Below are 15,734 nucleotides of genomic sequence, written 5' to 3'. Positions count from 1 at the left end.
CTCCAGCAGTACAAAGGTAAAACAAATGTGTTAATAAGGAAATATCAGGACTTTATTTAATGGCCACGTTGCTTTATCATGGTTTAACTGTGGACCTTGCATCCTGGCTTCTAGATGACAGATCAGCACTATATATACATGTAGAGTTGACCCCTCTGGGGTAGAATCTTTAACACTTTTACGACGCTCACACATCAATTTGCATAGAGTTCCCTCTCAGAAGTCCCCAAAGTTTACGGTGTAAGTCTCTGCTGTGGTGAAAGGGGCGGCGGCAGTGGTGCTCTCCTCTTCCCAGATCTCTGTCTCCACTTCTGTGACTATTTCTGTGTAGGTCTCAGTCTCTGTGTCCCACAGAGATTCTGAGGGAGTGGGGGGCTCCAGCTTGTGGGGAGGCATGGTTGTGGGAGTATCGGTGGGGGTATCGGTGGGAGGTAAAGTGGTGGTTGGAACAAAAGGAGTGGTGGTTGGTGGGAGAGCAGTGGTGGTAAGGTTGCGCTGGCGGTTCAACCACATACGCCGTCGCTGCATGCGCTGCCTTGCTGAAGGCGAGAGCCTGCGACCTCCAGCTGGAGCCAGGCGCAGAGGACCTTTTCCTTTCATTGCAATAATTTCCTTGATTCTCTTCCAGTTGGAATGAGCCAAAACAAAGTTGCAGTGAGTTGCCCCCATCTCATAGCCAACGCTGCATGTCTTGGTGCTCTGAGTATAACCGTCTGCCCGTGCAGTCACTCGATACTCCCCTGGGTTTAGGATTCGCCAATAGTCACCACCGCTCGCTGTCAGGAATAGAGATATTTCAGAGGATGTTACCATGTTTGACATTAGATTTGTATGCTGGATCATTTAGTAATTGTTCTAAATAACATCTAGCAACATGCAAGTGGCAAAAGCATAATCATTTTTAGCACATTTAAACCTATTAAAATGACAGTCCTCCCTTTTATGGGAGAGTTACAGATATGGCCACATTTTGGGCTATTTTGCAATGATATTTCATTCTTCACACATTCATGTGTCTTCCCTTCTTACCTGTTGTGACGTCATGGTTTATTTCACCTACAGAGATGGTGGCATTGGGTATAGGTTCTCCTTGACGGTCGGTCACAATACCTTTAATCCCACGGTGAACCTGTCCGAGTAAGAAGACAAATGTTGTACATTAAGTAGTAGCAGAACACAGTGGGGTGGATTCAAGTCTTCGTGTGTTGTCTCCGGAATGTCCACCATCGTGCCGATGTTATGGCAGAAAGCTCCACTCGGTTTTTTCCTAACACCCCAGAGATGCGCAGGAAAATGAGCGGAAATTCATACCGTAATAGCCGGCAGTTAAATTGAATCCGTCCCAGTGTCTCGCATAATGCTGAGGGGTCAGGGAGGTAGCGGAATACAGTGTTTATATTACCGAAGCAATGTAAGAAGTGTTATTGGAGGAAACTATTCCTGTACTGTAGACTATCATCATCTTTTATATAGCGCCAGCAAATTCCGTAGCGCTTTACAATTGGGACTATAAGGATAATAGAAGGCTGCATTGAGTTCTGACCACATAAGGCAGCGGGGTTAGGCTTCTAGACTATATGGATGTTAAAAGCACAGGATCCGTTTTCCCTTGTAAAACTAACATAGATGGCACCTAAACGCAGGTAGTTGGCCGATTACCAGAAAGGAGTCACTAACCTGCTCGATGAAAGTTAGCAGAGATTCCTTGTTGTTCTCCCACTCCTCAGCCAGCTCACTCTCATGTGGGAACTTGTCACAGCCAAGGTATACGGAGAGCTCCAGACAGTTAGTGTGGAGGTAACTGAAATCATTCATACCTGGCAAGGAGAACAGGATAATAATAATACGTACGGTCAAACTAAATTCTTATATAAACTGGTAGGTGCGGAATAAGCCATGCAGCTTCTGGCACTGGCGAGGGAGACACAGCTATTGGTTAGAATACAGCAATAGTGACTTTGATTTATATTAAAGTACCTTAATAGCTCATATCCTAATACAACCAAAGCAAAGTCACTATTGCTGTATTCTAACCAATAGCTGTGTCTCCCTAGAGTTGTTAAATGATTTATAGAAAAGTACCTTAATAGCTCATATCCTAATACAACCAAAGCATTTATCAAAATGAGCTAAAAAAAATTAGACATGAGTTTTTTGTTTTTTCAGTAAAGCTTGAAATGAACTCAACAGTGGAACCCATTACAAGCCCTAAACTGGCATTCACTAACTTCTCCCTGGCAGTGCCAACCCCAACTCTGTGACACCCATGGCAACTAACTAGCTTCTCTTTGGCAGTGGACCCACAGTCAAAGACAACAGCTTCCACTTACTTCTCATTGCCACTGGCTACACAGCCCTCACTCTCTGACTTCTCACTGACTACTCTGCCTTCACTCTCCGACTTCTCACTGACTACACTGCCCTCACTCTCCGACTTCTCACTGACTACACTGCCCTCACTCTCCGACTTCTCACTGACTACACTGCCTTCACTCTCCGACTTCTCACTGACTACTCTGCCCTCACTCTCCGACTTCTCACTGACTACTCTGCCTTCACTCTCCGACTTCTCACTGACTACTCTGCCCTCACTCTCCGACTTCTCACTGACTACACTGCCTTCACTCTCCGACTTCTCACTGACTACTCTGCCCTCACTCTCCGACTTCTCACTGACTACACTGCCCTCACTCTCTGACTTCTCACTGACTACATAGCCTTCACTCTCTGACTTCTCACTGACTACTCTGCCCTCACTCTCCGACTTCACTGACTACTCTGCCCTCACTCTCTGACTTCTCTGCCCTCACTCTCTGACTTCTCACTGACTACACAGCCCTCACTCTCTGACTTCTCACTGACTACTCTGCCCTCACTCTCTGACTTCTCACTGACTACTCTGCCCTCACTCTCTGACTTCTCACTGACTACTCTGCCCTCACTCTCCGACTTCACTGACTACTCTGCCCTCACTCTCCGACTTCTCTGCCCTCACTCTCTGACTTCTCTGCCCTCACTCTCTGACTTCTCTGCCCTCACTCTCTGACTTCTCTGCCCTCACTCTCTGACTTCTCTGCCCTCACTCTCTGACTTCTCACTGACTACACAGCCCTCACTCTCTGACTTCTCACTGACTACACAGCCCTCACTCTCTGACTTCTCACTGACTACTCTGCCCTCACTCTCTGACTTCTCACTGACTACTCTGCCCTCACTCTCTGACTTCTCACTGACTACTCTGCCCTCACTCTCTGACTTCTCACTGGCTACATAGTCAAACTCCATATGTGCCAGGCAAGGAGCTAAAGGTTTACCATGTTATAGCACATACACACTCAGTGCCTATGGGAGATCATTGGGTTCAGGTGAATCCATAGAATATTAGTTTAGCATATGGCTGTCTGCACTGTATGTTGGTGACAAGTGCTCTTTAAATCGCATAACTGTTCTGCCATATTTAATCCACCCTTGTCCATACATTTACATTGATGGAGGGTAGGCTTGACGTCCAGCTGAAGTTACTTTCAAATTAGCAACATCATTGGGTCTTCTGAATAAAAAGAGAGCTGCAGGACGAGATCTATCTTTTGCTTTTAAACACTTATTTATCCACTGCATCTAACAGAGCCTGACATGTCAGCTGCTGTTGGATCAAGGTTGCACTGAATCTTCCAATGTTGGCAGCAAGGGAGACATTAGTCAGAATCCACTGGTTAAAGATAAATACTTTTACCAATTAAAAGTGAAAACATAACTTATACCTTGGTTTCTTGGCCCTAAACTTGCTGGAGAACTAGCTGATCAAGTTTTGTGGTAACATTACTAATTAGTTCATAGTAACTATGGGCAGAAACACTGTTTTGGGTTTTGTTTGTTCTTTATCTTTGCCTTTTGTTCCTTGAAGATAATATATTTTCTTCTTTTTAAAATACTAAACCAAGAAATTCCCTGTCTACCCTGAACAATAAAATTCACCAGGACACAGAAAGCCATAAGCTTATCATCCCCATGATCATGAAGGTGAATGACAGTTTAGGGCTTTTTATGCATTTTTGGCACTATGTTGCTTTCATTTCACTTCAGCCAAGCAAATGGGATGCCCAACACCACTAACAATAGTTTTTGTGCTGAATAACTTCTCTCCAGGTCTCCCTGACCATACAGAGAAATACCGTAAAAATAAGTCCCATTTGGAAAGTCTTGTACTGCCTGCCTTGAAAATACTTCCCCTGACTGCTATTGGCAGAGAGGGTGAAAAAAGTAGGATGTACACGGTCATAGCAACTCTCTTTATTGTGAATAGCTCAAGGCTAATCATGTCATCTTCAGCAGAACTGAACACCTCTCCCCTTTTAAAACCCTTTGGCAATGGCTGTGAAAAGAAGTGGAAGGTGTACAACACCGTTAAGCCATTGGTTTTACCTATTTCTAGTGTCCATAAAAATTGCAACATGATTTCCCATTTCCCATCTCTGCTAAATCCAAGGGTCACTTCTCCCTGCTCCTCCTCCTGGACCTATCTGCAGCCTTTGACACCGTAGACCACCCCCTCCTCTTGCAGACCCTTCACTCTCTCGGCCTCTCTGGTTCTGTCCTCATTTGATTCACCTCTTACCTCACCGACCGCTCTTTTTCTGTATCCATTTCCGGTTCATCATCCCCCCCCCCTCTGCCCTCCCAGTAGGAGTCCCTCAGGGCTCTGTTCTTGGCCCTCTACTCTTCTCACTCTACACTTCCTCCCTCGGTGCTCTCATCACCTCATTCGGCCTTCAGTATCAACTGTACGCCGATGATATTCAACTTTACATGTCTTCTCCTGATCGACCCCCCCCCCCCTCCTCTCTCGTGTATCTGACTGCCTCTCTGCCATCTCCTCTTGGATGTCCTCGCGTTTTCTCAAAATTAACATTGCTAAAACCGAACTCATTGTTTTCCCTCCGTCTTAATCCTCATCCCATCTGGATCTCTCAATTACTGTTAACAACTCCACCATCTCCTCTGTTCCCCAACTCCGCTGCCTGGGCGTCACCCTGGACTCCTCCCTCTCTTTTGCCCCCACATTCAATCCCTTGCCCAATCCTGTCGCTTCCAACTTTGTAATATCGCCCGCATCCGGCCCTTTCTTTCTCATGAAGCAACCAAAACCATTGTCCACACGCTTATCATTTCCCGGCTGGACTACTGCAACCTTCTCACTGGCCTCCCCCGCTCTCACCTCGCCCCCCTTCGTTCTATACTCAATGCAGCTGCGAGGCTCATCTTCCTTTCCCACCGCTCCTCTTCTGCCTCACCTCTCTGCCTTGCCCTTCACTGGCTCCCCTTCCCCTACCGTATTCTTTTCAAACTTCTTACCCTCACCTACAAGGCCCTCTCCCACTCTACTGCCCCCTATATCTCCAATCTCCTCTCCATGAACACTCCTGCCCGGTCCCTGCGTTCGGCCAATGACCGTCGCCTCTCGTCCACTCTGATCACCTCATCCCACTCCAGAATTCAAGACTTCTCCCGAGCTGCCCCCCTGCATTGGAATGACCTACCATGCTCCATCCGTTTGTCTCCTAACCTGTACTCCTTCAAACGGGCACTCAAAACCCATCTCTTCCTTAAAGCCTACCAGCCTTCCACCTAACCCTCTCTCCATGCTTGATCTCATCTCCTGGCTCCTCCTCTGTAGAGGTGTGCACTTGCTCCCCTCCTCTGACTCCCTTTGTGCCGGCTGTCTGTTTCCCCTCCCTTTAGGATGTAAGCTCGTATGAGCAGGGCCCTTCTCCCTCCTGTCTCTCTACCTTCTCTTCTGCTCCAACTCCTATTATATTTGCTTTGCCTGGAGTCTCTGAAGTCTTGGTATTACTCGTTTATTGTTCTGTACGGTTATTCCCTGTACTGTGTTCGGCGCTGCGGAAACCTTGTGGCGCCTTATAAATAAATAATAATAATAATAATACTTACTGCCAGACAAAGGTCTCCATTTCGCTCCATTAACAATTCCCATGCCCTTCGTATAGTCCTCCGCATGGCAACTTCCACGGATGGTCTCTCCCATGGTTAGATGAGCAGAGGCATAGGAAATAGCAAGCCACCGTAAAATGGCATGATCAGCGGATCTAGACACTCCTTCTTCATCCTCTCCTGCAACTTGAGAAACCTCCTCTTCTTCTTCCTCTTCCTCTTCCTGATAAAACTGATGACGATACCGAGGTGGTGGCTGCTGTTCTTCTTTTACAGCCCGGGCCATATCATATGGATAGGAGACCAATTTCTCACCACCTTGCAAGTTGGCTCCCAACACAAAAGGAATTTTATCCATCCAGGCCATGATGGCTTTAGTCTCCACTGCCACCTAAAACAAGAAATACTTAACAACAGCCTTCTTCCCTTCATACAATGCTCCATTCTGGTTTCCTTTAATTAATCTACCAGTCATTCTATCAACCTATGGACAGTCACACAAAACTTACCGTGGCATCTTCTACCAGGAAGCTTTCTGGAATGGGTAGATTATTGTTAGGAACACGGTGAGGGACCCACTTCCTGTCCTCCGCTGCCCAGTATCCTGTGTTGAGGTCCGGAAAGTTAGAAAATATATCGTATCCTTCTTCTGTCCAGTGGCCAAGTGCCCAGTTACCCAATTCTGACCCCTGGAATAGATGAGAGATATTTGAGGTCAAGACTTGTATCTGTAGTTCTGAAAATCTGATCCAAAATGTATCATGTTTCCCCATCTGTCTTGTTTATTGATCAATATCTATTGTATAAACTTCCATACACAGACATTGTTATAGCAATTTCTGGGAAGTAATTTTATATATGCATGTGCTATGCACTCACCATTGGACTTGCAATCTCATACCCATCGGGATTCATGGAGGGTACGAGGTGAATCCTAGTCTCATGGACAAGGGTTGTAACACGCGGATTGCCGTCTCTGAATTCTTTGCACATAAACTGCATAAGAAGAAGAAGCAACTCCCGTCCTAGAATCTCATTGCCGTGAAGCCCAGCCGTGTACCGAAACTCTGGTTCTCCTGTAGAGGAAGATAGGAAAGAGAGTCAATAGCAAAGAACATTCTCCACTGATGCTCCTTCTCGCCCTCTATGGTCTTCCAATGACCGCCACCTCACCTTCCATCTGCTTACCACCTCTCACTCCCGCATTCAAGATTTCTCTAGAACAATCTCTATCGTTCTATCAGGCTTTCCCCCAGCCTGCCCAACTTCAAAAGCTCCTTCAAAACTCCTCTGTTTAGATTAGCCTATTCCTCTAACCCTACCCTCCTCTAACCCTCTTCACTATCCTTCTACACTCGCCATACTTTACCTCCCCCTCATCCTTTCTCTGCTCCTTCCTACTTGCATTCATCTCTTCCCTTAGAGTTCTGGTTCCCTCTCTGTGTCTCCTATCATTCTCCCCCTCACCCTTAGATTGTAAGCTCCCTTGAGCTGGGCCCTCTATCCTCATGTTCTCTTCCTCCTGTTTACCTTTTGCCCCCGGCTCTCCCCCCTATTTTCTCCTTTTCATCACTCGACTCTTCCCACTGTCTCTCCTCTTCTCCCTTGCCTTTACTTCTGCATCTTTGCCCTGATCCTGTTAGTAGCGCCACACTAGTGGGCAAAGGTTCAGCCTACTCTCTTCACTTCCCACCTCCCTCTGCCCCTTCCCGCTCTATCTGTGCACTGGTTCATCTGAGACTGGACCAGTATCATTAAAAGTGACTGGATCATATTAGCTGCTTCCCACAACATGTAGGCTTTATTAATGCATTTAACGGGTCCTTTGATATACCACTATGGGGAAATATAGTCTGGGTAATAGAACAAAAAGTCTTTGCATTCTGATTAATCTCTTTATCTTTAAATAGAGGCACCAAGGGCAGCATGTGAAACATAATGTTACCCACCACTGCTCGAGACTGCAATTTTACTACCAAGCTTTCTCTTCATTACAAGTTGTGACCCTCCACTACTCAGACAATCCATCTGGAGCCCATCTCATTACATCATGACTGGTAGAGCAGCCTCCTCACCTATCTCGTGCTCCCCTGGGTTATCCGAAATCTCCATGGCATATATCTTCAATCCTTTAGCTGTCTTTCCTATGTTATATATTCGAGTGATGGTTGGACATTCATCGTTTACAACTTTCATTAGCTGCAGGAAACACATGTCCAGTGATATAATGGAAGAAAGATAAATATTTACAAGGAGCGGAGGGATAAATGTTAGGGCAGCTGACTTCACAAAGACGTGGAGAGTAGCTCACCTGTCTCATGTCTTTGTAATTGTGATGTCGGAAATCCAGATTATCTGTAGATGTTAACACTTCATTCTGGCTGTAATAACTGACCACATCTAGAAGGAAACATTGCAGAGGTTGCACAGGAGCGTTCAGGCATTAGCTGTGTACATGTACTTGCTCATGCATGCCGGATTGACACCTGCAAGTGCACTGTCATATATGTCAGCAAATTACAGGCATTTCTTCAGGTCCCACTGTGACTTCACTATCTTAAATTCTTAAATTATAGCAAATGGCGTTAGTTTTGCACAAATGTACCAGTTTTAACAGGAAAGTGCATGGATGTACAAGCCAAGATGTGATGGGATGAGCCAGCAGATAAGGAGTGTTACTTGGTCTGTGCAGGCTATACAGGAATGAGACGACTTATGCATCCACACGCAAAGAGGAAATTTCGTTTTGTGGCACACTATTATATAAATAAAATAAAGTGAAGGAGAAGAAACATACATGTAAGTATTTTATTTTTTTTGCAGTGGGTTTGCAAAGCATTTTCCGCATGGCAAAAGGGCATTTTATGGGTACTCAGGACTCGTCCTATCATTCAATGGGGTGCCTTTTGTACCTCCAGTTGCATTTTTACAGAGAGGTGCAATAATCAATGAAATGAAAACATTCACTCAGAGAAAAGTGATATATGTAATAAGGACAGTTCCAATGTCCTATCACTCGATCGGTAAAATATAAATTGGACTAAACTTAGCAGTGTTTTTAATAGAAAAACAGAAATGTTGAAATCAATGAATAGGATGGCCTAAAATGCTTCCCGGCAGGATGTCAAAGTGACGTCTTTACTGTTTCCATCATGCGTATTTCCAGTCTGCTCTGCAATTCTGTAAAAGTGGGTGCACATTGGTTTTTGTGGGGTTCCAAAAAGTGGGATGCGAGTGGGCACCTATGACTGCGCTTGTGCTTTTTCACTTTCATAAATGACCGACTCCACTCACTTGCCAGATTGGTGATTTTAAATAGTTCCATGAAGGAATGCACAACACTTATTGGGAGGCAAAGCACACCTGGATGCGGGGATGACAATATACAAGAATGAGGGTATGGTCACTTGTAAATAATAATTGCCTGTTGAGTCCAATGCTGGAATTGGATTTGATTCTACAGGGAAGGTAGAAAGTATCAGCGGTAGTGGATGATCAGTGTTGGAATCTGTGAGATTTGCATTAATTACTCTTATAACTTACTGACTGACTAAGTTCTTATACTCTTAAGCAAGTTTTTCAACTTGGCTTACATTCCATCACATATGTGCTATGTATTGGCAGAACTACCATTGATGCAGCAGGTGCCGTGCACTGGGGCCCATGGAGATAATGGGGCCCTCTGCATGGCAGATGCAGAGAGTCGGAGGCCCCGGTTCCCTCCTCCCCGCCTCAGTGCATCGGGGCCGCAACTCGCTAGTTCTGCCTCTGGTGCTATGTGTTTGTCCTGCGTTTATAACATATGCAGCATGAATGTTCATTGTGTGGTGAGCTCTCTTACTGGAAACTGGACATCCTAACACCTCCAAGCGTATACAAAGGCTTCCATTCCAGGTCTGCGGATATACACGGATGAATCTGGCAACTACAGGTTCTGGAAAATCAGTCTGCACCGGTGTGTCCTTATCCACATTACTAAAGAATATCTACAAAGAGACAGGCAATTAGTTTAAATATTCGAAACAGCCAGACTAACAAAGTTAATAAGATCGGTTACTCCTAAGATCGGTCTTCCTTAAACTGTGGAGGCAGCCATATTTTGGGCTGTACTAGTATATGAAAATGCAGCTTATCAGTTCCTCTGAAACTCATGACACCACTGAGTGATGAATCTGTCATTGGTTCCTGGGTTTTGTGGGCTGAACCAATACTCAACTTATCACTTTACTATGAACTAGTAATATAACTGGATTTACTTGTCCCTAATGTAATGATAAGCTGCATTGTCATGAATAATAATTTAGCCCACACTCTACCCACAAAATATATGAATACTAATAATGACGGTTAAAAATTCTATCAGAACAAAGATTTTCACACAGGTGTGGTTTATGTAATAAGTAACATCCCGTGTCATTTTGTAGAATGTACTAAATAAATGATAATTAGAATCTGATTGGTTGCTATAGGCAACATCTCCACTTTTTCAAACCCTCAGCTTGAAAATTTACCCCTTAGTGTCATGTATAAAAGTTGAGCCTGCCTATAATTATCATAATGACTTCTTATACCAGGTGATAAATATGTGTTATTATTCAGTTATTACGTATATAGGTGTGGCATATCCTTATGATAAAATGCAATACACAGAAAGGCATATACTAACCATCTCCTCGTATCCATTGCTGTACAAGGCCCAGTTTTGGCTGTCGTTACTAAAGCCCACATAGAACGAGGTCACAAAGTCATCACTGTCGTAGAGAAGGAAATAATATACATGTAGAGAACTGTCCACGTAGATGCCATTCTGTAAGTTTTTATAGTGGAGATGGATGTACTCACTGCAGGACAGAGTCCCGTCCTTGGGTTATAACTCCAGTAAACAAGGTGGTTCTTCGTGTGTCCACTTCTAACCACTGTGACTGGCTTTCATCCTCCGCACACCAGGCACCATCAAAGAAATCGTCTTCGTTAGTACCTGCCTAGGGGTGGCACAGGGAACAGTTCTATCTGTCAGGATCTGCAGTTCAGTGTAACTTACTACGTACATCATTATCTCTGGATCCGTCGCAGAAACACAAGCGGCTGACACTACAGTTTAATGGCTGTTTCTATTGCTTGAACATGTTCTTTTTACTAACTTACATATATTCATTTTATACTAATTGTTGGATTGTTTTCTGAAAACAGCACACAACATGCAATTTCCTTAAAAAACATGGATTTACAGAATAAAATATAGCTAACCCCCACTGTACTCTCCCTACACCCAGGTTACTGACAATATTTGGAACAATAACGGATATGCTTACTTATGTTCGGGTAAAGCGTGAGCTAGTTAACCTACTTGGGGCAAACTGGTGGATTCTTAACAAGCCAACTGTTCTAAGGCGTACTGAGACGTATCTTTCATCACTGAATTAGAGCTTTTCTGTGGGTATGGACGCAACAGTTATATATTTCAACCAAGATGTAAATATATTCCTTATCTTTTCTTTTAATTTGCAGTTAAGGCTAAGTGATTGAGTTATAAAGAAACATATCTTGTTATCTTACTCTCTAAGAATAAAGGTGATTCATTCTGTGATGTAATAAGGGGTGAGCAGACATAATAGCAGCTGTTTTGCCTTCAGATTTCGCCATACACATACCTGCATGTTGAGCCGACCTCTCTGAGCGTGCAAACCATCGCGTAACGTAGAGGAGGCAAGCAGCTGATCATCGTCTATCCGATGGGACTCCAGACCAATGGGGGGACACTCTATGGGAAAGGAAAGGGCTTATGTCTTTAATTTCCAGAAAACACATGGCTGTGTATTTGATGGCTGTGTATTTGATGGCTGTGTATTTGATGGCTGTGTGCCTCATAGGGGTAAATGTATCAAGCTGCGAGTTTCCAGCGGGTTTGAAAAGTGGAGATGTTGCCTATAGCAACCAATAAGATTTTAGTTATTTATTTAGTACCAAATACAAAATGATAGCTAGAATCCGGTTGCTATAGGCAACATCTCCATTTTTCAAACCTACAGCTTGATAAATTTAACTCATACCGTTTATGTTTTTTCTCTCATCCACAGGTCTTCATTTGTAGGATATTTTAAGAGGTTGAGGTGACAGCGAGATCTACTCACTTTTCTTCTCTTTTGGGGGCTCTTCCACTTCCTCCGAATCCCATGTGTCCCATGTCTTCTTTTTTTCTGCCATAGGACATACATTGTAAGGTAATATAAGTTCATACAATGCAACCAGAGGGTACACTCACCCAATCAGGGATAAAACCACTTTCCAACAAATTTAATTATGTCCTCTGGAGTGCAGCCTACAGGGGGGACATTTAGGGGATAGCAGCATTCTCCACTCTCTCTCCTTATAAATATGTCTTTGATCTTTGACCTACTGCGAGCAGATCACTTTTTGCATTATTTTACAAAGCTTATAGGTTCTGCAATTACAGTTAGCGACATAAACTCATAATTTCATGTGCACCGCCAATGAATAGAGCTTTCTATTCTGTATGTGGCCTGAAGACCAGCACCACAGCCACAGTTCCCACTCTCAACAAATACAAATTAAGGCCCAATATGAAAACTCTAAACATAGATTGGTTACGAATGCAATTGCTTGTCTCCAGCAATCTGACAGCAACAACCAGAGCCTGGAGTATTGGCTTTATGTACTTGCTTCTTTACCTACCTCCTCCCCATCTACCTATATATCTTATTCTCCTCATTCACTCACTCCCATCTATCTATAGCTCTTCTACTCTTCATATTCTCATTGGCTCACTCCCACCCACTTCCTTCCCATCTATCTATATCTCTCATTCTTCTCTTTGGGTCACTCCCACCTACCTCCTTCCCATCTATCTATAGCTCTTCTACTCTTCATATTTTCATTGACTTACTCCCACCTACCTCCTTCCCATTTATTTATATCTCTCATTCTCTTTATATCCACATTGGCTCACTCCCACCTACCTCCTTCCCATTTATTTATATCTCTCATTCTCTTCACACATTGGCTCACTCCCACCTATCTACTTCCCATCTATCTATACCTCTCATTCGCTTCATATTCTCATTGGCTCGCTCCCACCTACCTCCTTCCCATTTATCTATAGCTCTCATTCACTTCATATTCTCATTGGGTCACTCCCACCTACCTCCTTCCCATCTATCTATAGCTCTTCTACTCTTCATATTTTCATTGACTTACTCCCACCTACCTCCTTCCCATTTATTTATATCTCTCATTCTCTTTATATCCACATTGGCTCACTCCCACCTACCTCCTTCCCATTTATTTATATCTCTCATTCTCTTCACACATTGGCTCACTCCCACCTATCTACTTCCCATCTATCTATACCTCTCATTCGCTTCATATTCTCATTGGCTCGCTCCCACCTACCTCCTTCCCATTTATCTAAAGCTCTCATTCACTTCATATTCTCATTGGCTCACTCCCACCTACCTCCTTCCCATCTATCTATACCTCTCATTCACTTCATATTCTCATTGGCTCACTCCCACCTACCTCCTTCCCATCTATCTATAGCTCTCATTCTCTTCATATTCTCATTGGCTCACTCCCACCTACCTCCTTCCCATCTATCTATAGCTCTCATTCTCTTCATATTCTCATTGGCTCACTACCAACTACCTCCTTCCCATCTAGGTATAGCTTTTGTACTCTTCATATTCTCATTGGCTCACTCCCACCTACCTCCTTCCCATCAATCTATATCTCTCATTCTCTTCATATTCTCATGGGCTCACTACCAACTACCTCCTTCCCATCTATCTATATCTCTCATTCTCTTCATATTCTCATGGGCTCACTCCCACCTACCTCCTTCCCATCTATCTATATCTCTCATTCTCTTCATATTCTCATTGGCTCACTCCCACCAACTTCATTACCCATCTTCTCTGTAATGTCACCACCCCCCCTACATTGCCTACCTCTGTTTCTTATTTCATCTGTCTCATAGTCACAGCCTCCTCACCTTTGCGGTTTTTCTCCTCTTCCTCCCTCTCTCGTTCCTCTTTGCTGCTAGTTGGCTTCTGAGGTTTCTCTGTGTACAGAAAAGAAAACATGGGGTATAGAGCCAAATACAGAAAGATATAATTAAAAACATCTGAATCTAGTGAATTGACCCCCATTCTAATTGAAGTACTTTCTATCACTTTTTTTTTATAAAAGGCAAGGTTTGGGTGATTGGAAGCACAAAAATAAAATCATATTTGCTAGCCAATGGTGCTTTTTATGAACAGTCTGCATGGAGACATACCCAATGCAGAATACAGTATGGACATTTATAAAAGTCTCTAAGGTGAAAAATAATAACATTTTGCAAAAATATGTATATTACATGTTGAGATATTTAAGCTGATGGCAGAGCAAGAGACAGATGCGCAAAACCAGCTTTCATGCCCACGTTTGTGGATATGACGTGTGTGTACATATGGAAACAAGCTGAAGCTTCAGCACAACCAGCAGTTGCTTTGTGGGGTTTCCAATAGACAATGGGTTTAAAGCGTCTGGGCTGATGATCTGTGAATGTGCCGCTATTACACGAACATGCCCTTACCACACTTGCCCACCCCTTCCGTTACCAGTCCTGGTCTCTAAGCGTAAAGAGATGTAATTGTAAGATGCGTCCAAGACTGCAAGTGTATGCGTTCTAGTGCACATGTGCAGTACAGAAATGCATGTTTTACAAAAGAAAAGAACGGCGCATCCATCTCTCCATGGGCCCCAATGTCTCAATATGGCGCCAGTTCCCTCTCCTCCTCACAAAAATACCCTCTAAGGTGAGTCATTATTTGACCTCACTCCAGTCACTTCTGAGTTTTGGAAAACTATTGAAGTGTTTATTAGTAGGGCCCTGAAACACCCGGTTATCCTCACTCCCCAGTCAACTCTTCTAAACGACCCAATTAGACTAATTAATAAACATGGGGGGGAACTTATTACTCACATCTTATTGGCAACAAAATAGATTACTACCATTAACTGGAGGTTTAACAAACTATATCTAATATGAATGACACAATGGTCAATGGAAAACTAGTTTGTATTCTAGAAGGCAAGATGCAAGCTGTTGAGGCAGTATGGAAATATGTCAGTCTTCAATTAATTCCAATTTCCCCACCTGGATAATGTTTTACTATACAACAGATAGAGATGCAGTAGTAGCTTAGGCTCAACCTCCTTTTTTTCTTGTTTCTGTGGTCCCCCATGGAATGCTTTTTTATCAGATGGGACTTTTATCTTTGTCCCTCCACTGTGTTTGTGTATTACTGCAATTATAAATTGGAATTTTTCTTTTGTCACCTCCCTTTGTAAAAACTGAAGCAACGTGCTTAAAATAAAGCGCTTAATAAACAACCAATAAGTATGGTCTAGAAAAGCAACTCCGGCCACATGTATTGTCGCTCTGCGCTTGCCTATGGGATATCTTTGGGAAAGCCCAATGGATTAACTGAGTTCCCCTAGACTCAGAGATCCCTGCAGTTGGTAGTGTCTGCACAATTCTGTCAACCCAGTCCAATGACCAGATAGATTGACAGTCTTCGGTGGAACCTGGCAGTGTTGGAAAGTTCCGTCATGGCCCATTAGGTTACCAATAAGCTGTTTTAACGTAACAATGTGCCCCTTCTAAAATGTTTATGGTGCTGGGCATGTCTGGCAATGTGGTCGACAGCGAAGCTTTGCAATTGGGTTATACATTGTGATGGTGCGCCTGCATTTCCACTGCACTGATTTCTACTCAATGTCTA

The 15,734-nt window shown here is 43.7% G+C and overlaps 1 protein-coding gene across 2 annotated transcripts in view; it reads right to left on the bottom strand.

Annotated features, from left to right (window-relative positions):
* Positions 1–30: 30 nt before the first annotated feature.
* Positions 31–15,734, bottom strand: part of AEBP1 (AE binding protein 1) — a 36,528-nt gene continuing 20,824 nt past the window's right edge. For both annotated transcript variants that reach the window (XM_075207236.1, XM_075207237.1), the window contains exons 9-22: positions 13,958–14,026; positions 12,081–12,146; positions 11,601–11,710; positions 10,792–10,931; positions 10,616–10,700; positions 9,791–9,935; positions 8,261–8,349; positions 8,025–8,148; positions 6,829–7,025; positions 6,459–6,638; positions 5,950–6,340; positions 1,678–1,817; positions 1,030–1,129; positions 31–776 (exon numbers count right to left, since the gene is read on the bottom strand). In XM_075207236.1, coding sequence (XP_075063337.1) covers positions 217–776; positions 1,030–1,129; positions 1,678–1,817; positions 5,950–6,340; positions 6,459–6,638; positions 6,829–7,025; positions 8,025–8,148; positions 8,261–8,349; positions 9,791–9,935; positions 10,616–10,700; positions 10,792–10,931; positions 11,601–11,710; positions 12,081–12,146; positions 13,958–14,026 — 2,396 coding nt within the window. In that variant the 3' untranslated portion in view covers positions 31–216. The remainder of the gene's footprint in view (positions 777–1,029; positions 1,130–1,677; positions 1,818–5,949; positions 6,341–6,458; positions 6,639–6,828; positions 7,026–8,024; positions 8,149–8,260; positions 8,350–9,790; positions 9,936–10,615; positions 10,701–10,791; positions 10,932–11,600; positions 11,711–12,080; positions 12,147–13,957; positions 14,027–15,734) is intronic.

The sequence above is a fragment of the Mixophyes fleayi genome, chromosome 4 (genome assembly GCF_038048845.1).
Source record: "Mixophyes fleayi isolate aMixFle1 chromosome 4, aMixFle1.hap1, whole genome shotgun sequence".
In the NCBI taxonomy this organism is placed as follows: Eukaryota; Metazoa; Chordata; class Amphibia; order Anura; family Limnodynastidae; genus Mixophyes; species Mixophyes fleayi.
This window is presented reverse-complemented; position numbering and strand designations above follow the sequence as displayed.